At 41.5% G+C, this 20,828-nt stretch overlaps 2 protein-coding genes across 3 annotated transcripts in view; both read left to right on the top strand.

The window, feature by feature from the left end:
* The first annotated feature begins 1,902 nt into the window (after positions 1-1,902).
* Positions 1,903-20,828, top strand: part of LOC121845688 (GTPase IMAP family member 7-like) — a 35,964-nt gene continuing 17,038 nt past the window's right edge. Inside the window, exon 1 of one of the 2 annotated variants that reach the window (XM_042317463.1) lies at positions 1,903-2,026. The gene's annotated coding sequence lies outside the window, so the exon portion shown is untranslated. Of the gene's footprint in view, positions 2,027-19,003; positions 19,130-20,828 lie in introns of those variants that run through there. The other variant, XM_042317462.1, reaches the window with a different exon arrangement.
* Positions 1,920-5,474, top strand: LOC112240603 (GTPase IMAP family member 7). Its single transcript, XM_042317465.1, has 3 exons — positions 1,920-2,026; positions 4,161-4,235; positions 4,333-5,474. Exons 1-3 carry the CDS (start codon positions 1,945-1,947, stop codon positions 5,109-5,111), a joined length of 936 nt encoding a protein of 311 aa, XP_042173399.1. The 5' UTR covers positions 1,920-1,944; the 3' UTR covers positions 5,112-5,474.

The raw sequence follows: 20,828 nt of genomic DNA, 5'->3' as shown, positions 1-20,828 counted from the left end.
TACACTAACAGACTCACAGACTTTATCTTCATTTCCCCTTTTAATGTCTATGATGTACTAAGTGCTAAGTTAAAGAGTTGAAGAAAAAACTAAAAATATCCGTAGCTGATTCACATAATCTCTTTTTACTCTCTGCACCACATATCACAGAACCATTGACCGATGTATTTTAACTTGACAGTTGTTTCTGGTGGTGTCCTTAGGATCTGTAAAGCAGGACATGTCCTCCCCCTACATAAAGGAGGACATCCTTCTGACTTACATAACTACCGAACAATTAGAAAATGATCTTGCCTTCACAAAGTACTATAATCCCTGGCCAACTGTCAACTTCTTAATGTGAACCAAGCAGGTTTTAGAATCCCATCTATTCTTAATGTGAACCAATCAGGTTTTAGAATCCCATCTATTCTTAATGTGAACCAATCAGGTTTTAGAATCCCATCTATTCTTAATGTGAACCAATCAGGTTTTAGAATCCCACCTATTCTTAATGTGAACCAATCAGGTTTTAGAATCCCATCTATTCTTAATGTGAACCAATCAGGTTTTAGAATCCCATCTATTCTTAATGTGAACCAATCAGGTTTTGGAATCCCATCTATTCTTAATGTGAACCAGTCAGGTTTTAGACCTGGACAGAGCACAGAGCACAACATTCCTTGCATCTTGTTTCCCTGGAGCCTCTAGTGCAGGTTAGGACTCTGGTGTTGAATTATTTCAATGAAGATTGTATTTTACCCCTTTTTTTCTCCACATTTTCGATCTCGTCTCATCGCTGCAACTCCCCAATGGGCTCGGGAGGCGAAGGTTGAGTCATGTGTCCTCTGAAACATGACCCACCAAACCGCGCTTCTTAACACCCGGAAGCCAGCCGCACCAACGTGTCGGAGGAAATACTATTTAACTGACGACCGGGTTAGCCTGCAGGCGCCCGACCCGCCACAAGGAGTCACTAGAGCGCGATGAGACAAGTTAATGACACCTACATAAGATTCAAACCCCACAGAACCTACCACTGTAGTTATTTTATGGCTGGTTATGACACCTACATAAGAGTCAAAACCCACAGAACCTACCACTGTAGTTCTTTTATGGCTGGTTATGACACCTACATAAGAGTCAAAACCCACAGAACCTACCACTGTAGTTCTTTTATGGTTGGTTATGACACCTACATAAGAGTCAAAACCCACAGAACCTACCACTGTAGTTCTTTTATGGCTGGTTATGACACCTACATAAGAGTCAAAACCTACATGGTGGAAAAACGAATGGAACCATTTCCCTGTTTGACAGCTGAGATTTATGGGTATTGTGACTCATACTGTGGTAATCTATGGAGTTGGAAAGAGCAGAAACAGATCTGGGACCAGATTAGGCAACTATAAAGTTACAACTACAGTATACAGTTACATTTCAAAATGCAGTTTTATTTGTTCATTTTTAACCTTTTTTTTCTCAGAAGGAGACTTAATCATGTCACAATGTAGAACCCTAAACGTTTGTCCCCTGTTCTATTGATTTCAGCATGATATGGATATTAGACTCATCGGGGGAAAAATACAGGTTCTGAATTGAAAGAGTACTATTTATTTGATTAACAAAAAAGGAGTTGTTACCACATTGGCATTGAACTTCTATGTGTCCAACACATTTCATTTTATCCAAAGATGTGGCCTATTTTATGATTCTGGCAAGCAGCCAAGGTTGAACAGCCGATACCCAATCAAAATTCCGATTTAGCCTATCCTGAGTAGAATAATGTTTGCCTAGCAACATTCTCTCATTGGCTAGAATTGAGTACGTGCTGGGAAAATGAAACTTAACAGAATGTAAACTGCAGCACAATGGTATTGTAAGGTGCAGCACTTTAGTTTTGCATGAGTTTTAGACCATTCCATTGGTTCGAGGTAAATCTCCACCCACCTGGGGCATCTAGCTATGCAAAACCAGCAGGACCACTGCTTCAGCTCTCTCAGTGACAACAGGGGACAACAATATACAGATCCGTGCAACACTAAAAGTGAGTATTCAACTTAACTACCTTACTAATGAAATGTTGTACAACAATCTACTCAACATTACTTTAATAACTGTTGTACAATATTAAGAAGACATTTTATTGATACCAGGTCTGTTAATATTTGTGTAAATAATCATGTGATTACAGTATGTTTGTATTTCTACACGTTTTAACATTGTAGAACAGTGAAAGGAGAAACATGGTTAGACTTTCACCTGAAACATTTACCTTGTTTAGTGCAGAGATAGTGTAGTATACTGTACCTTGTTTAGTGCAGAGATAGTGCAGTATACTGTACCTTGTTTAGTGCAGAGATAGTGTAGTATACTGTACCTTGTTTAGTGCAGAGATAGTGTAGTATACTGTACCTTGTTTAGTGCAGAGATAGTGTAGTATACTGTACCTTGTTTAGTGCAGAGATAGTGTAGTATACTGTACCTTGTTTAGTGCAGATATAGTGTAGTATACTGTACCTTGATTAGTGCAGAGATAGTGTAGTATACTGTACCTTGTTTAGTGCAGAGATAGTGCAGTATACTGTACCTTGTTTAGTGCAGAGATAGTGTTGTATACTGTACCTTGTTTAGTGCAGAGATAGTGTAGTATACTGTACCTTGTTTAGTGCAGAGATAGTGTAGTATACTGTACCTTGTTTAGTGCAGAGATAGTGCAGTATACTATATCTTGTTTAGTGCAGAGATAGTGCAGTATACTGTACCTTGATTAGTGCACAGATAGTGCAGTATACTGTACCTTGTTTAGTGCAGAGATAGTGTAGTATACTCTACCTTGTTTAGTGCAGAGATAGTGAAGTATACTTACCTTGTTTAATGTAGAGATAGTGCAGTATACTGTAGCTTGATTAGTGCAGACATAGTGCAGTATACTGTACCTTGATTAGTGCAGAGATAGTGCAGTATACTGTAGCTTGATTAGTGCAGAGATAGTGCAGTATACTGGACCTTGATTAGTGCAGAGATAGTGCAGTATACTGGACCTTGTTCAAAGAGGCTGATCTTGGGTCAACACCCATCTTATAGCAGGTTGTTGCTGTGAGGGACACACCTGCAGGCTTTTGTCAGTACTGACCAAGGTCACGTTCCACTGCTTAGAGGTTGCATGTATCAACCAATGGATGACTGATAGATTGCTAAAACACATGATGTGGTTAGCTGATATATAAAATACCTATCCAGGTGTTGTAAGATCTGGCGTCAGCAACATCTGAACAGAGGAACAGAGGAACACTATGCTTTGTGTTCAGACTCCTCCTGATTTACACATTTAGCACTGGTTTCAGTTATACTGATTCCACTTAATTATTGTCTGAACTGTTCCTGTCTGTCTACACAGTAGATGTGATGTTTAATGGTAATGGGAACGCGACCTCTAACTGGTCTATCTGGTCTTAACAGCAGCAGCCAGGCAACGGTAGAATAATAACCATGTTTAGAATGTCATTTGACACGCCCTATATGAGTACATTATGTACGCCCTATCTTAGGGAATGTACTGTGTTTTACAACAGTTGTACCGCATATCATTACTCTTTTTTATAGTTTATAGTTTTTATTGTTTAGAAGTCAAATAGCTGAAAAAAATTATAATTTAGTCTTTCCTCAACTGTGAACGTTTGTCACGTTCGTCACAAAGATGAGACCAAGGCGCAGCGGGAGTAGAATTCCACATGATATTTAATAACTGAAACTCAACTAACAAAACAACAAACTATCGAACGAAACGTGAAGCTCTACGAATAGACAGGCAACTAAACATAGAACAAGATCCCACAAACACCAAAGGGAAATGGCTACCTAAATATGATCCCCAATCAGAGACAACGATAAACAGTGGTCTCTGATTGGTAACCATATCAGGCCAACATAAACATACAAAAAACCCTAGACCTACAAAAGCCAAGACATACAAAAACCCTAGACAATACAAAAACTAGCATACCCACCCTAGTCACACCCTGACCTAACCAAAATATATAGAAAACAGAGAAATCTAAGGTCAGGGCGTGATAACGTTGGAACTTGGCCAAACGCTTTGGATGAGTCACTGAAGAAATGTGGACTTTGTATTTTGTAATGAGGTCATTGTCTGTTTCCATGTTTTTGATTGGCTGCAGTAGTAGAGATGGAACAAGGGACAGGAAGGATTCTGAAGATTCTGTTCCTGTTGGCACTCACTGGTCAATGCCAAGGTACACACACACACACACATACTGTGCAGGAACACATAGTGTCTTGATAAATGGCTACTGAAAATTATCATCTCAAGCACTTCTTGTCTGTTTCCAGTTTCAGGGCAGCTCTCTGACCTGAGGATAGTTATGGTGGGGAAGACTGGAGCAGGGAAGAGTACAACAGGAAACACCATCCTGGGTAAAAAGGTGTTTAAAGTGGAGGCTTCTCCAGTGTCTGTGACTGCACAGAGTGAGAAACAGAGTGGAGAGGTGGATGGGAGGAAGATTGATGTCATCGACACCCCGGGACTCTATGACACAACAATGTCTAAAGAAGAGATGAAAAGTGAGATAGAAAAGGCCATCTACATGTCAGTCCCAGGACCCCATGTGTTCCTGCTGGTGATCAGACTGGGGAGGTTCACAGAGGAGGAGCAGAACACTGTGAAGTGGATCCAGGAGAACTTTGGAGAAGATGCCTCAATGTACACCATCTTGCTGTTCACTCATGGAGATCAACTGGAGGGCAAAACAGTCAAAGGGTTTCTTGCTCAGAGCAAAGCGCTACGGAGACTCATCAATATGTGTGGGGGCAGATATCACTCCCTAATCAATGACAAGAGAAAAGACAACACTCAGGTTAGAGAGCTGCTGGAGAAGATCGAGGAGATGGTGGAGGAGGACAATGGAGGAGAACACTACACCAGTGCTGACTATGAAGAGGCTCAGAGAAAGATCAGCAATATTACATTTTACTGTAAACTGGCAGCGTACGGCGGTCTAGCCGCAGCAGGACTAGGGATGGTGTCTGGTTCACCAGTATTGGTGGCAGCAGGTCTAGCTGTAGGTGTCAGCCAAGGGTATGAATGCACTATGCATATGCTAGGCTTTTAAAACACCAGGTGTGCGTTCAGTTGGTCTTAACGTTTTGCTACGTATGGCAACGGTACTTACTGAATGATATAACATTTCTTTCAAAACCATTTGCAATGTTATATATATGCTAGCCGTGTGGCAGGGTGGCCTATCATGATAGTTTTTGAAAGCAGCCCAGGTGTTGACCATGTTTATCTTAGTGCATGTATTTAGTGTGGAAATATAGTATTGTTGTGTCTTTACTATGGATTAAATGACATGACATGCTATTTTATAAAATCAATTCTCTGTAATTAATATTACCTGATTAAACTAATCATGCAAATGTAATTAACTAGGAAGTCGGGGCACCACGAAAGCATGTTTATAGAGCTGTTGTCTTCCGAATAAACTCAGAATAGACCTGGTAATCTTTTATATCAATAGCAGTCAATATTTAATCGTCACTTTATTCAGTCTCATCTGAAAGTTGTAAATTCTTGGTTATCTTCACGAACCCTGGCTAACAAGTTGAATCTGCAATACAACATTTTGATTAATTATTTATTTACAAAATACCTAAATAGTCCCACAGAATTACATATACACAGGATGGATCATACATTGACGACTAATTATGTCATAAAAGGAAACATCCCTAGCGGACGAAACCGATATGACGGCTGGTTACACAAAGAAAGGGGGTTGGGTTTGAATGAAAGTGCGGGAAGACTGAGAAACAAAAGGATTGGGTATCTATCGGTCCTTATGAAGCTATGCTATCGTAAATACAGAATCGTATGCATTCTAAATAACTGCCCATTCGGAAAAGGAAAATTCAAGAAATATATTTACTCTGAGCTGCGCTTCGATAGATTGGTCGAAGATGGAAGGCTAGGTTGCACAGCAGAGATCTCCCTTGTCCGTTGAAGAGTATTTCTGGGCAGATACGTTGTAGTCGTTCGTCTGGTGGTAGAACGGATACAATGTAGTACCCTGTCTTTCGGTGGTAGAACGGATACGATGTAGTACCCTGTCATTCCGAAGAGATTCTCCGTCCCTTCCCAGGCCATGCACGTCCACACCTGCTGCTGATAACTCGACGGCCAGGATGTATCACTTCTTTAGTGAACAAGAGTTCAAAGTTCATACCAAGTTGCAATACCATAAGCTCATGCTATATTCTGGCTGGTAAAGTTGAAATTCCTCCCTTCAGCGTGTCGATTGTCACCTCCACGTTGAAATTTGCCCTTTTTAAACTATGGACAGCAGTCCTCATGTCATCGGGAACATAAGAGGTTGACTTTCGTCATTGGGCATTTGTCGTGGGGGAGAGAAGGGCGAGAAGGGCGTGTTTCATAGTTCACAACCAATGCCTGTTCACTTGGGCGTGGCCACTGTGTGAGCATAGTTCACTTATGAAAACAATTCTCTCATTTAGAAGCTAAAATGACATTTAATCTTTTCACAAATAGTTTCATATTTAAACATATTTAAACATTTAAATTGCACAACAATTCCATGTGAATCCATGTGAATCTGAACTAGAATGTGTAGACTTTCCAAGATACAGTTTATGTTGTCCTATCATCATTAATAATGTCTCAGACAACAACTGATCTGACATCACATGTTTTACGTACCAACGGACACTTTCAACTGGTTAGATTGCCAAAATAATGTTAGGTTCCCAACCTTTTGATGTTACCATACTCAAGTTACCAAGGGGCTTTCCAAAAGTCCATTCTGTAGAGTGGAGAGAAAAAGGGGGAAATGTATTTATGGAGGTTTCATTTATTTACACTCAGAGTGATTTAAGTGTAGCAGTAGAGTAGATTAAAACCTCTCTGGGATAGGCGGGACACAAATGTCCCACCTGGCCAATTGCCAAGGAAAATGCAAAGCGCCAGATTCAAATAAAACGCATAATTAAAATATAAAACATGCCTTACCTTTGACGAGCTTCTTCAGTTGGCACTCCAATATGTCCCATAAACATCACAAATGGTTCTTTTGTTCGATTAATTCCGTCGATATATATCCAAAATGTCCATTTATTTGGTGCATTTGATCAAGAAAAAAACAGCATCCCATTTGCGCAACGTCACTACAAAATATCTCAAAAGTGACTTGTAAACTTTGCCAAAACATTTCAAACTACTTTTGTAATACAACTTGAGGTATTTTTAAACGTTAATAATAAAGCAAATTGAAGACGGGGCTATCTGTTTTCAATACAGGAGGATCACAAACTAACGCTACTTTCCTAGTCTTGCACAACTCTCAAATAGTACACATAACGTTACCCTAATCCAAGATGGCCGTACTTCTTCATTTCACAAAGGAAAAACCTCAACCTATTTCCAAAGACTGGTGACATCCAGTGGAAGTGGTAGGAACTGCAAACAAGCTCATATTTCATTTAGTGTCCCAAAGAAACCTCATTGAATAGACAGTGACCTCAATTATTTTTTCTGAATGGTTAGTCCTCGGGTTTTGCCTGCTACATAAGTTCTGTAATACTCACAGACATGATTCAAACCGTTTTAGAAACTTCAGAGTGTTTTCTATCCACATCTACTAATAATATGCATATCTTATATTCTTGGCATGAGTAGCAGAAAGTTGAAATTGGGCACGCTATTTATCCAAAAGTGAAAATGCTAGCCCTATCCCAAAGAGGTTTTAATTAAGCTGTTAAGGAGCCTTTTGGTCCTAGACTTGGCGGTCCGGTATCGCTTGCCATGCGGTAGCAGAGATGACAGTCTATGACTTGGATGACTGGAGTCTCTTTTATGGGCTTTCCTCTGACACCGCCTATTATCTAGGTCCTGGATGGCAGGAAGCTTGGCCCCAGTGATGTACTGGGCCGTTCGCACTACCCTCTGTAGCAACTTACCATCAGATGCAGAGCAGTTGCCATACCAGGCGGTTATGCAACCGGTCAGGATGCTCTCGGTGGTGCAGCTGTAGAACTTTTTGAGGATCTGGGGACCCATGCCAAATCTTTTCAGTCTCCTGACGGGGTAAAGGTTTTGTCATGCCCTCTTCAGCCCCATTGATGTTAATGGGGGCCTGTTTCGGTCCACCTCTTCCTGTATTCCACGATCAGTTCCTTTGTCTTGCTTACATTGAGGGAGAGGTTGTTGTCCTGGCACCACACTGCCAGGTCTCTGACCTCCTCCATATAGGCTGTCTCATCGTTGTCGGTGATCAGGCCTACCACTGTTGTGTCGTAAGCAAACTTAATGATGGTGCTGGAGTCATGTTTGGCCACGCAGTCAGGGAGAACAGGAGGGGACTAATTATCAAGTATACCGGTACTAAGTATGCCGCCTTATCTCAGCTCACTGGTCACCATAGCAACACCCACCCGTAGCACGCGCTCCAGCAGGTATATTTCACTGGTCATCCCCAAAGCCAGCACCTCCTTTGCCCGCCTTTCCTTCCAGTTTTCTGCTGCCAATGATGGAAACGAATTGCAAAAATCACTGAAGCTGGAAGCTATATGGCCTATTTATTGCCTTACTTCCCTAATTTTACTACATTTGCACAAACTGTACATAGACTGTTTCTATTGTGTTATTGACCGTACATTTGTTTATCCCATGTGAAACTCTGTGTTGTAATTTTTGTCGCACTGCTTTGCTTTATCTTGGCCAGGTCGCAGTTGTAAATGAGAACTTGTTCTCAACTGGTCTACCTGGCTAAATAAAGGTGAAATAAAAAATACGAAAAATAAAAAGTACACACCCCTGTGGGGCCCCTGTGTTGAGGATCAGCGTAGCAGACGTGTTGTTGCCTACCCTTAACACCTGGGGGCGGCCCTTCAGGAAGTCCAGGATCCAGTTGCAGAGGGAGGTGTTTAGTCCCAGGGTCCTTAGCTTAGTGATGAGCTTCGTGGGCACTATGGTGCTGAACGCTGAGCTGTAGTCAATGAATAGCATTCTCATATAGGTGTTCCTTTTCTCCAGGTGGGAAAGGACAGTGTGGAGTGCGATTGAGATTGTGTCATCTGTGGATCTGTTGGGGTGATATGCGAATTGGAGTGGGTCTTGGGTTTCCTGGAGGATACTGTTGATGTGAGTCAGCCTTTCAAAGCACTTCATGGCTACCGAAGTGAGTGCTACGTTAATCATTTAGGCAGGTTACCTGCGCTTCCTTGGGCACTGGGTGCATACACATCTTATCTTTTTACATATGAAATTATTGGTAACACTTTACTTGACACCCAGCATCCTAACATGTTATGACACGGTTATAACCAAAAAATTGATATTGATCCTTTATTTAACCAGGCAGGTCAGTTAAGAACAAATTCTTATTTACATTGACGGCCTACACCGGCCAAACCCGGACGACGATAGGTCAATTGTGTGCCGGCCTATGGGACTCCCAATCACGGCCGTTTGTGATACAGCCTGGAATCGAACCAGGGTGTCTGTAGTCTGCACCTGACAATAATGGGCTACTCTCCCCTTTTAATGACCTGTCACTCTCCTGTCATGTCTCTGATATGAGCTGAGAAGGAAGGAATCCATAGGACTTATTTTCTTTAGAGCTGCATAACGAAGTCCATGTTCGTGGGCTAAAAGAACCATCCTCACATTTACATTAAATGCCCCATCTCCCCTGGAGTACTCCTGCAGCCTGGAGGAGGTGTAAACACTCCTTATAAATGCATCACGATTACCTTCCGTGTGCTCTATGGGGATTTTCAGTCCAGCGTTTAGACACTTAGGGCAAATCAAATCACAAACAAGTTGGTTTATTTGTGACGTGGAATAAAAGCAACTGTTGGCTGGCTGCTGTCTGGTTGATCGTTGCTATCTGTCATCTTCATCTCGACTAATTTACATCTCGACGCGCTACTGCCGGCTACCTGCTTTTCCTCCTCTACCTGTACTGCCACTGTCTCGACCCCGCTGATCAGGCAAATGTTTTCTTTCATTCACTGCTCTTCTCGTATTGGCTTACTGAGATCGCCTATTTTTATTCACATACTGTGGATATATTCGGTGAGATTTTCTCATTTTGTCTCTCTTTACGTGGATTCTTTGCGGAAGATATTTTCAAACAAAGAAGTGCTGCGAGGCATTTTAACCAATCAGGTTGCCGGAAAGGGTGTTTAAATGCCAGTGACCAATCGGATATCAGGAAATGACTCATCTTTCAGGGTAAAGCACTAGGTCTACAAAGGATATATCCATTTATGGACTAGCTAACGAAATGCGCTTGAAAACTGGCTTTTGAATGATATATGATTCAACATGATGAGTTAAAAAAAATAGTGGTTGATATTCTACATGAAACATGCTAACAAAAACTAAATGTATGCTAGATGTAGTTATCGGAGTTGGGATACAAATATACAAATCAAGTATTTATGTCCATTTTTGTCGATTTATTTGTACATTTTATGGAAGTTATAGTTGCAAAACATCCCCAAATCTGAAAATTGACAGATGGAAGACAAATATAAATTGTTGCCTGTGGTGCCTGGCCTTAACATGTCATAACAGCTGACATAACCTGTCATAATAAGGTCATAAGACTGTCATGATAAATATATTTAGACCTGTTGTGACATATATTGCATTATTTTATGGCTGGTTATGACACCTACATAAGAGTCAAACCCCACAGAACCTACCAATGTAGTTATTTTATGGTTGGTTATGACACCTACATAAGAGTCAGAACCCACAGAACCTACCACTGTAGTTATTTTATGGCTGGTTATGACACCTACATAAGAGTCAAACCCCACAGAACCAACCACTGTAGTTATTTTATGGTTGGTTATGACACCTACATAAGAGTCAGAACCCACAGAACCTACCACTGTAGTTATTTTATGGTTGGTTATGACACCTACATAAGAGTCAGAACCCACAGAACCTACCACTGTAGTTATTTTATGGTTGGTTATGACACCTACATAAGAGTCAGAACCCACAGAACCTACCACTGTAGTTATTTTATGGTTGGTTATGACACCTACATAAGAGTCAGAACCCACAGAACCTACCACTGTAGTTATTTTATGGTTGGTTATGACACCTACATAAGAGTCAGAACCCACAGAACCTACCACTGTAGTTATTTTATGGTTGGTTATGACACCTACATAAGAGTCAGAACCCACAGAACCTACCACTGTAGTTATTTTATGGTTGGTTATGACACCTACATAAGAGTCAGAACCCACAGAACCTACCACTGTAGTTATTTTATGGTTGGTTATGACACCTACATAAGAGTCAGAACCCACAGAACCTACCACTGTAGTTATTTTATGGTTGGTTATGACACCTACATAAGAGTCAGAACCCACAGAACCTACCACTGTAGTTATTTTATGGTTGGTTATGACACCTACATAAGAGTCAGAACCCACAGAACCTACCACACAAGGCAAACATTCCATTTCCTACTTGTCAACAGTAGATTTGTGTTATATAACATTTTCTGAAATTGTCAATTATCATTGTAATTGCTGCACACATTTATGTCAGACATGTATCTACCCCAATGCTCTGTTGCTGATGACTGGGATGAATGTAGGAGCAGATTTCAGGAGCAGGACAATACAGCCTCTTTTTGACTGATGATTGACATACTGTAACTGTATGATAGGCCTATCTGGCTTATATGATTAGGATGGTCATAATGCTTCTTGATGGTGTCATTAAGTGTATTTTGTACAAGTTTAATTTAAAATATGAAAAAAAAACATGACTGTTTCTCTCAGCCTCATGACAAAATTCTGCATTCATCCCAGTCATCAGCAGCAGAGCATTGGGGTAGGTGCATGTATGACATCAATGTGTGCGCAATTACAATGATAATTTAATGGTCAGTCAATTTCAGAAAATGATATAGGATATGATGTAATGGAATGTTTTGCCTTGTGTGGTAGGTTCTGTGGGTTTTGACTCTTATGTAGGTGTCATAACCAACCATAAAATAACTACAGTGGTAGGTTCTGTGGGTTTTGACTCTTATGTAGGTGTCATAACCAACCATAAAATAACTACAGTGGTAGGTTCTGTGGGTTCTGACTCTTATGTAGGTGTCATAACCAACCATAAAATAACTACAGTGGTAGGTTCTGTGGGTTCTGACTCTTATGTAGGTGTCATAACCAACCATAAAATAACTACAGTGGTAGGTTCTGTGGGTTCTGACTCTTATGTAGGTGTCATAACCAACCATAAAATAACTACAGTGGTAGGTTCTGTGGGTTCTGACTCTTATGTAGGTGTCATAACCAGCCATAAAAGAACTACAGTGGTAGGTTCTGTGGGTTTTGACTCTTATGTAGGTGTCATAACCAACCATAAAATAACTACAGTGGTAGGTTCTGTGGGTTTTGACTCTTATGTAGGTGTCATAACCAACCATAAAATAACTACAGTGGTAGGTTCTGTGGGTTTTGACTCTTATGTAGGTGTCATAACCAACCATAAAATAACTACAGTGGTAGGTTCTGTGGGTTCTGACTCTTATGTAGGTGTCATAACCAACCATAAAATAACTACAGTGGTAGGTTCTGTGGGTTTTGACTCTTATGTAGGTGTCATAACCAACCATAAAATAACTACAGTGGTAGGTTCTGTGGGTTTTGACTCTTATGTAGGTGTCATAACCAACCATAAAATAACTACAGTGGTAGGTTCATTCTCTCCAAGGTGGCATAGCAGTTCAGACGTCTTTTGTCCTCGTCTTGTCGTGTCCTGTATATATATATATTTACAACTTTTTTCACATACATTTTATTTTTATTTTCCATCAACTCATCTTCAAAACACTCTCCTGCAACCCGCCTCACCAATTTATATTTATAAAAAAGTATTATTTACCTCAAATCTGTAATCCTCCAAGAAGCTAGCCAGAAACTCCAAGAAGCTAGCCTGAAACTAGCCAGAAGCTAATCCAGAAGCTAGTTCAGAAGCTAGTTCAGAAGCTAGTTAGCTTCTTTACTGGCAAATCGTTAGTATTCAGCTAACCACGGTTTGTGGTCATCAGCTATCCTTTAGCTCGGAAATCTATCGCCAGTTCTGTACGGCGCAGCGCGGCTCGGAACGGAACATACCGGACCAATTTTTCTCTCCATGTCCCTGGATTTCGACTGCTCTCTGGACATTCATACCCGGATCTCACAGCTAGCTAGCTGCTATCCGTGTGACTATCGGCCTTCGTCGATTCCGGAGCAAACATCAATTATTCCGGAGCTAGCCAGCTCTGTCAATCACTCCTGAGTTCCATCAATCACTCCTGGGCTGCAGTCACCTATCCGGACCCGTTTTACTGCCTACGCGGAGCCCCACCGGGCCTTCACAACTGGACTGCCGACGTTATCTACCCGAAGGAGATCCGGCTGGCTCCTCCGTCGCGACGTTACCCGAACGCCCATCTGCGGCCTGCTAACCGTTAGCTGTCTTACCGGCTGCTATCTGAATAGACAATCGGACAATTTATTTATTTTTATTATTATTATGTTTTCTTCTTGGGCTTCTATAACTATATCTATTGTTTTTATTTTTGTTGTTGTTGTGTGATTTGGATTAATCCCCTCTACCACACGGAACCCCACTAATCTACTGACGGAACGCAAGAGGTGGCTAACAACAGACCTCCATCCTATGCTAGCTTGCTACCGATGGCCTGGCTAGCTGTCTAAATCGCCGTGACCCCCAACCAACCTCTCCACTCACTGGACCCTTTTGATCACTCGACTAAGCATGCCTCTCCTTAATGTCAATATGTCTTGTCCATTGCTGTTCTGGTTAGTGTTTATTGGCTTATTTCACTGTAGAGCCTCTAGTCCTGCTCACTATACCTTATCCAACCTATTAGTTCCACCACCCACACATGCAATGACATCTCCTGGTTTTAATGATGTTTCTAGAGACAATATCTCTCTCTTCATCACTCAATACCTAGGTTTACCTCCACTGTATTCACATACTACCATACCTTTGTCTGTACATTATACCTTGATGCTATTTTACCGCCCCCAGAAACCTCCTTTTACTCTATGTTCCAGACGTTCTAGACGACCAATTCTCATAGCTTTTAGCCGTACCCTTATTCTACTCCTCCTATGTTCCTCTGGCGATGTAGAGGTGAATCCAGGCCCTGCAGTGCCTAGCTCCACTCCTATTCCCCAGGCGCTCTCTTTTGACGAGTTCTGTGACCGTAATAGCCTTGGTTTCATGCATGTTAACATTAGAAGCCTCCTCCCTAAGTTTGTTCTATTCACTGCTTTAGCATACTCTGCCAACCCGGATGTTCTAGCTGTGTCTGAATCCTGGCTTAGGAAGACCACCAAAAATTCAGAAATTTTAATTCCAAACTACAACATTTTCAGACAAGATAGAACTGCCAAAGGGGGCGGTGTTGCAATCTACTGCAAAGATAGCCTGCAGAGTTCTGTCCTACTATCCAGGTCTGTACCCAAACAATTTGAACTTCTACTTTTAAAAATCCACCTCTCTAAAAACAAGTCTCTCACCGTTGCCGCCTGCTTTAGACCACCCTCTGCCCCCAGCTGTGCTCTGGACACCATATGTGAACTGATTGCCCCCCATCTATCTTCATAGTTCGTGCTGCTAGGCGACCTAAACTGGAACATGTTTAACACCCCAGCCATCCTACAATCTAAACTTGATGCCCTCAATCTCACACAAATTATCAATGAACCTACCAGGTACCTCCCCAAAGCCTTAAACACGGGCACCCTCATAGATATCATCCTAACCAACTTCCCCTCTAAATACACCTCTGCTGTCTTCAACCAAGATCTCAGCGATCACTGCCTCATTGTCTGCATCTGTAATGGGTCAGCGGTCAAACGACCTCCACTCATCACTGTAAAACGCTCCCTGAAACACTTCTGCGAGCAGGCCTTTCTAATCGACCTGGCCGGGTATCCTGGAAGGATATTGATCTCATCCCGTCAGTAGAGGATGCCTGGATATTTTTTTTAAATGCCTTCCTAACCATCTTAAATAAACATGCCCCATTCAAGAAATTTAGAACCAGGAACAGATATAGCCCTTGGTTCTCCCCAGACCTGACTGCCCTTAACCAACACAAAAACATCCTATGGCGTTCTGCATTAGCATCGAACAGCCCCGTGATATGCAGCTGTTCAGGGAAGCTAGAAACCATTATACACAGGCAGTTAGAAAAGCCAAGGCTAGCTTTTTCAAGCAGAAATTTGCTTCCTGCAACACTAACTCAAAAAAGTTCTGGGACACTGTAAAGTCCATTGAGAATAAGAACACCTCCTCCCAGCTGCCCACTGCACTGAAGATAGGAAACACTGTCACCACTGATAAATCCACCATAATTGAGAATTTCAATAAGCATTTTTCTACGGCTGGCCATGCTTTCCACCTGGCTACTCCTACCCCAGTCAACAGCACTGCACCCCCAACAGCAACTCGCCCAAGCCTTCCCCATTTCTCCTTCTCCCAAATCCATTCAGCTGATGTTCTGAAAGAGCTGCAAAATCTGGACCCCTACAAATCAGCCGGGCTAGACAATCTGGACCCTTTCTTTCTAAAATTATCTGCCGAAATTGTTGCCACCCCTATTACTAGCCTGTTCAACCTCTCTTTCGTGTCATCTGAGATTCCCAAAGATTGGAAAGCAGCTGCGGTCATCCCCCTCTTCAAAGGGGGGGACACTCTTGACCCAAACTGCTACAGACCTATATCTATCCTACCGTGCCTTTCTAAGGTCTTCGAAAGCCAAGTCAACAAACAGATGACCGACCATTTCAAATCTCACCATACCTTCTCTGCTATGTAATCTGGTTTCAGAGCTGGTCATGGGTGCACCTCAGCCACGCTCAAGGTCCTAAACGATATCTTAACGCCATCGATAAGAAACATTACTGTGCAGCCGTATTCATTGATCTGGCCAAGGCTTTCGACTCTGTCAATCACCACATCCTCATCGGCAGACTCGACAGCCTTGGTTTCTCAAATGATTGCCTCGCCTGGTTCACCAACTACTTCTCTGATAGAGTTCAGTGTGTCAAATCGGAGGGTCTGCTGTCCGGACCTCTGGCAGTCTCTATGGGGGTGCCACAGGGTTCAATTCTTGGACCGACTCTCTTCTCTGTATACATCAATGAGGTCGCTCTTGCTGCTGGTGAGTCTCTGATCCACCTCTACGCAGACGACACCATTCTGTATACTTCCAGCCCTTCTTTGGACACTGTGTTAACAACCCTCCAGGCAAGCTTCAATGCCATACAACTCTCCTTCCGTGGCCTCCAATTGCTCTTAAATACAAATAAAACTAAATGCATGCTCTTCAACCGATCGCTACCTGCACCTAACCGCCTGTCCAACATCACTACTCTGGACGGCTCTGACTTAGAATACGTGGACAACTACAAATACTTAGGTGTCTGGTTAGACTGTAAACTCTCCTTCCAGACCCATATCAAACATCTCCAATCCAAAGTTAAATCTAGAATTGGCTTCCTATTTCGCAACAAAGCATCCTTCACTCATGCTGCCAAACATACCCTTGTAAAACTGACCATCCTACCAATCCTCGACTTTGGCGATGTCATTTACAAAATAGCCTCCAATACCCTACTCAACAAATTGGATGCAGTCTATCACAGTGCAATCCGTTTTGTCACCAAAGCCCCATATACTACCCACCATTGCGACCTGTACGCTCTCGTTGGCTGGCCCTCGCTTCATACTCGTCGCCAAACCCACTGGCTCCATGTCATCTACAAGACCCTGCTAGGTAAAGTCCCCCTTATACCAGCTTGCTGGTCACCATAGCATCTCCCACCTGTAGCACACGCTCCAGCAGGTATATCTCTCTAGTCACCCCCAAAACCAATTCTTTCTTTGGCCGCCTCTCCTTCCAGTTCTCTGCTGCCAATGACTGGAACGAACTACAAAAATCTCTGAAACTGGAAACACTTATCTCCCTCACTAGCTTTAAGCACCAACTGTCAGAGCAGCTCACAGATTACTGCACCTGTACATAGCCCACCTATAATTTAGCCCAAACAACTACTGCTTTCCCAACTGTATTTAATTTTAATTTATTTATTTATTTTGCTCCTTTGCACCCCATTATTTTTATTTCTACTTTGCACATTCTTCCATTGCAAAACTACCATTCCAGTGTTTTACTTGCTATATTGTATTTACTTTGCCACCATGGCCTTTTTTGCCTTTACCTCCCTTCTCACCTCATTTGCTCACATTGTATATAGACTTGTTTATACTGTATTATTGACTGTATGTTTGTTTTACTCCATGTGTAACTCTGTGTCGTTGTATCTGTCGAACTGCTTTGCTTTATCTTGGCCAGGTCGCAATTGTAAATGAGAACTTGTTCTCAACTTGCCTACCTGGTTAAATAAAGGTAAAATAAAAATAAATAAACAAAAGGTTCTTTGGGGTTTGACTCTTATGTAGGTGTCATAACCAACCATAAAATAACTACAGTGGTAGGTTCTGTGGGGTTTGACTCTTATGTAGGTGTCATAACCAACCATAAAATAACTACAGTGGTAGGTTCTGTGGGGTTTGACTCTTATGTAGGTGTCATAACCAACCATAAAATAACTACAGTGGTAGGTTCTGTGGGGTTTGACTCTTATGTAGGTGTCATAACCAGTCATATAATAACTACAGTGGTAGGTTCTGGGGGTTTTGACTCTTATGTAGGTGTCATAACCAACCATAAAATAACTACAGTGGTAGGTTCTGTGGGTTCTGACTCTTATGTAGGTGTCATAACCAGTCATATAATAACTACAGTGGTAGGTTCTGTGGGGTTTGACTCTTATGTAGGTGTCATAACCAGTCATATAATAACTACAGTGGTAGGTTCTGTGGGTTTTGACTCTTATGTAGGTGTCATAACCAGCCATAAAATAATGTAAGATATGTCACAATAGGTCTAAATATATGTATCATGACAATGTTATGACGATCTTATGACAAGTTATGACACGTTATGTCAGCTGTTATGACATATGATGTAGTTATGACTGTGTCATAACATGTTATGATGCTGGGTGTCAAGTATAGTGTTACCATTAAAGTGTTCCTATAATCCTCTATGTGAAAAATGAATGGTGGAAAAACGATTGGAACCATTTCCCTGTTTGACAGCTGGGTTTTAGGGGTATTATGACTCATACTGTGGTAATCTATGGAGTTGGAAAGAGAACAAGCAGATCTGGGACCAGGCTAGACAAATATAACATTACATCTGAAAATGTAGTTTTATTTGTTATTTAATTTGTAACCTTTTTCTCCCAGAAGGAGACTAAGTCTATGTCTTTCATTTTACCCAAAGATGTGGCGTATTGTAATGGCCGTCGTCGGTGGAAGAAGGTGAGGACCAAGGTGCAGCGTGGTAAGTGTTCAGGATTTTTAATATAATCAAAACTGAACACTAAATAAAATAACAACTAGGAAGAACGAACAAACGAAACAGTCCTGTCTGGTGATGACACACAAAACAGAAAATAAACACCCACGAAACACAGGTGGAACAAGGCTACCTAAGTATGATTCTCAATCAGAGACAACTAACGACACCTGCCTCTGATTGAGAACCATACCAGGCCAAACTCAAAAACCAACATAGAAAAACAAACATAGACTGCCCACCCCAACTCACACCCTGACCATACTAAAACAAAGACAAAACAAAGGAATTAAGGTCAGAACGTGACACCTATCTTCTGATTCTGGCAAGCATCCAAGGTTAAAAAGCAACACCCAATCAGAATTCAGATCCTATCTGTCCTGAGTAGAATAATGTTTGCCTAGCAACACTCTCTCATTGGCTAGAAATGACTAGTTTCTGGGAAAATGAAACTTAACAGAATGTACGGTGAGACACGTTCGGTGCTTTAGTGTCGCATGAGATTTAGACCATTCCATTGGTCCTTAAGGTCCTGGCTATGCAAAACCAGCCGGCCCACTGCTTCAGCTCTCTCTGTGACAACAGCAGACAACAATATATAGATCTGTGCAACAACACTAAAAGTGAGTATTCAACTTAACTTCCTTACTAATTAAATGTTGTACAACAATCTACTCTACAGTATTTGAATAACTGTTGTACAATATTAAGTTGACATTTTATTGATACCAGGTCTGTTAATATTTATGCATAAATAGTCATATGATTGCATTACTTAACATCAAAATGCCAAAACAATATAATCATGTAGCTGTTAACAATCACATTCTGCTATACAGTATGTTTAAAATTATACACATCTTAATATTGTTTAACAGTGAAAGAGGAAACATAGTTAGACTTTCACCTGAAACATTTATCTTGTTTAGTGCAGAGATAGTGTAGTATACTGTACCTTGATTAGTGCAGAGATAGTGTAGTATACTGTACCTTGATTAGTGCAGAGATAGTGTAGTATACTGTACCTTGTTTAGTGCAGAGATAGTGCAGTATACTGTACCTTGATTAGTGCAGAGATAGTGCAGTATACTGTATCTTGTTTAGTGCAGAGATAGTGCAGTATACTGTACCTTGTTTAGTGCAGAGATAGTGCAGTATACTGTACCTTGTTTAGTGCAGAGATAGTGCAGTATACTGTACCTTGTTTAGTGCAGAGAGAGTGCAGTATACTGTACCTTGTTTAGTGCAGAGATAGTGTAGTATACTGTACCTTGATTAGTGCAGAGATAGTGTAGTATACTGTACCTTGTTTAGTGCAGAGATAGTGCAGTATACTGTACCTTGATTAGTGCAGAGATAGTGCAGTATACTGTATCTTGTTTAGTGCAGAGATAGTGCAGTATACTGTACCTTGTTTAGTGCAGAGATAGTGCAGTATACTGTACCTTGTTTAGTGCAGAGATAGTGCAGTATACTGTACCTTGTTTAGTGCAGAGATAGTGCAGTATACTGTACCTTGTTTAGTGTAGAGATAGTGCAGTATACTGTACCTTGTTTAGTGCAGAGATAGTGCAGTATACTGTACCTTGTTTAGTGCAGAGATAGTGCAGTATACTGTACCTTGTTTAGTGCAGAGATAGTGCAGTATACTGTATCTTGTTTAGTGCAGAGATAGTGTAGTATACTGTACCTTGATTAGTGCAGAGATAGTGGAGTATACTGTACCTTGTTTAGTGCAGAGATAGTGTAGTATACTGTACCTTGATTAGTGCAGAGATAGTGCAGTATACTGTACCTTGTTTAGTGCAGTATACTGTAGCTTGATTAGTGCAGAGATAGTGCAGTATACTGGACCTTGTTCAAGGAGGCTGATCTTGGGTCAACACCCATCTTATAGCAGGTTGTTGCTGTGAGGGACACACCTGCAGGTTTTTGTCAGTACTGACTAAGGTCACCTTCCACTGCTTAGAGGTTGCATGTATCAACCAATGGATGACTGATAGATTGCTAAAACACATGATGTGGTTAGCTGATATGTAAAATACCTATCCAGGTGTTGTAAGATCTGGTGTCAGCAACGTCTGAACAGAGGAACAGAGGAACACTATGCTTTGTGTTCAGACTCCTCCTGATTTACACATTAAGCACTGGTTTCAGTTATACTGATTCTAACTGAGCTAAACGACTACCGCCCGTAGCACTCACATCCGTCATCATGAAGTGCTTTGAGAGACTAGTCAAGGACCATATCACCTCCACCCTACCTGACACCCTTGACCCACTCCAATGCTTACCGCCCAAATAGGTCCACAGACGATGCAA

This window comes from Oncorhynchus tshawytscha, unplaced genomic scaffold (assembly GCF_018296145.1).
Source record: "Oncorhynchus tshawytscha isolate Ot180627B unplaced genomic scaffold, Otsh_v2.0 Un_scaffold_5493_pilon_pilon, whole genome shotgun sequence".
Taxonomy (NCBI): Eukaryota; Metazoa; Chordata; class Actinopteri; order Salmoniformes; family Salmonidae; genus Oncorhynchus; species Oncorhynchus tshawytscha.
The sequence above is the reverse complement of the archived record's forward strand: the minus strand, read 5'-3'. Positions and strand labels throughout refer to the sequence as shown.

Excerpts from the sequence above, each read along its gene's own strand:
- LOC112240603 (XM_042317465.1), top strand. The coding sequence starts at position 1,945 with ATGCAAAACCAGCAGGACCACTGCTTCAGCTCTCTCAGTGACAACAGG. Across the intron at positions 2,027-4,160 it reads AGATCCGTGCAACACTAAAA|TAGTAGAGATGGAACAAGGG; the intron begins GTGAGTATTCAA and ends GATTGGCTGCAG. Across the intron at positions 4,236-4,332 it reads ACTCACTGGTCAATGCCAAG|TTTCAGGGCAGCTCTCTGAC; the intron begins GTACACACACAC and ends GTCTGTTTCCAG.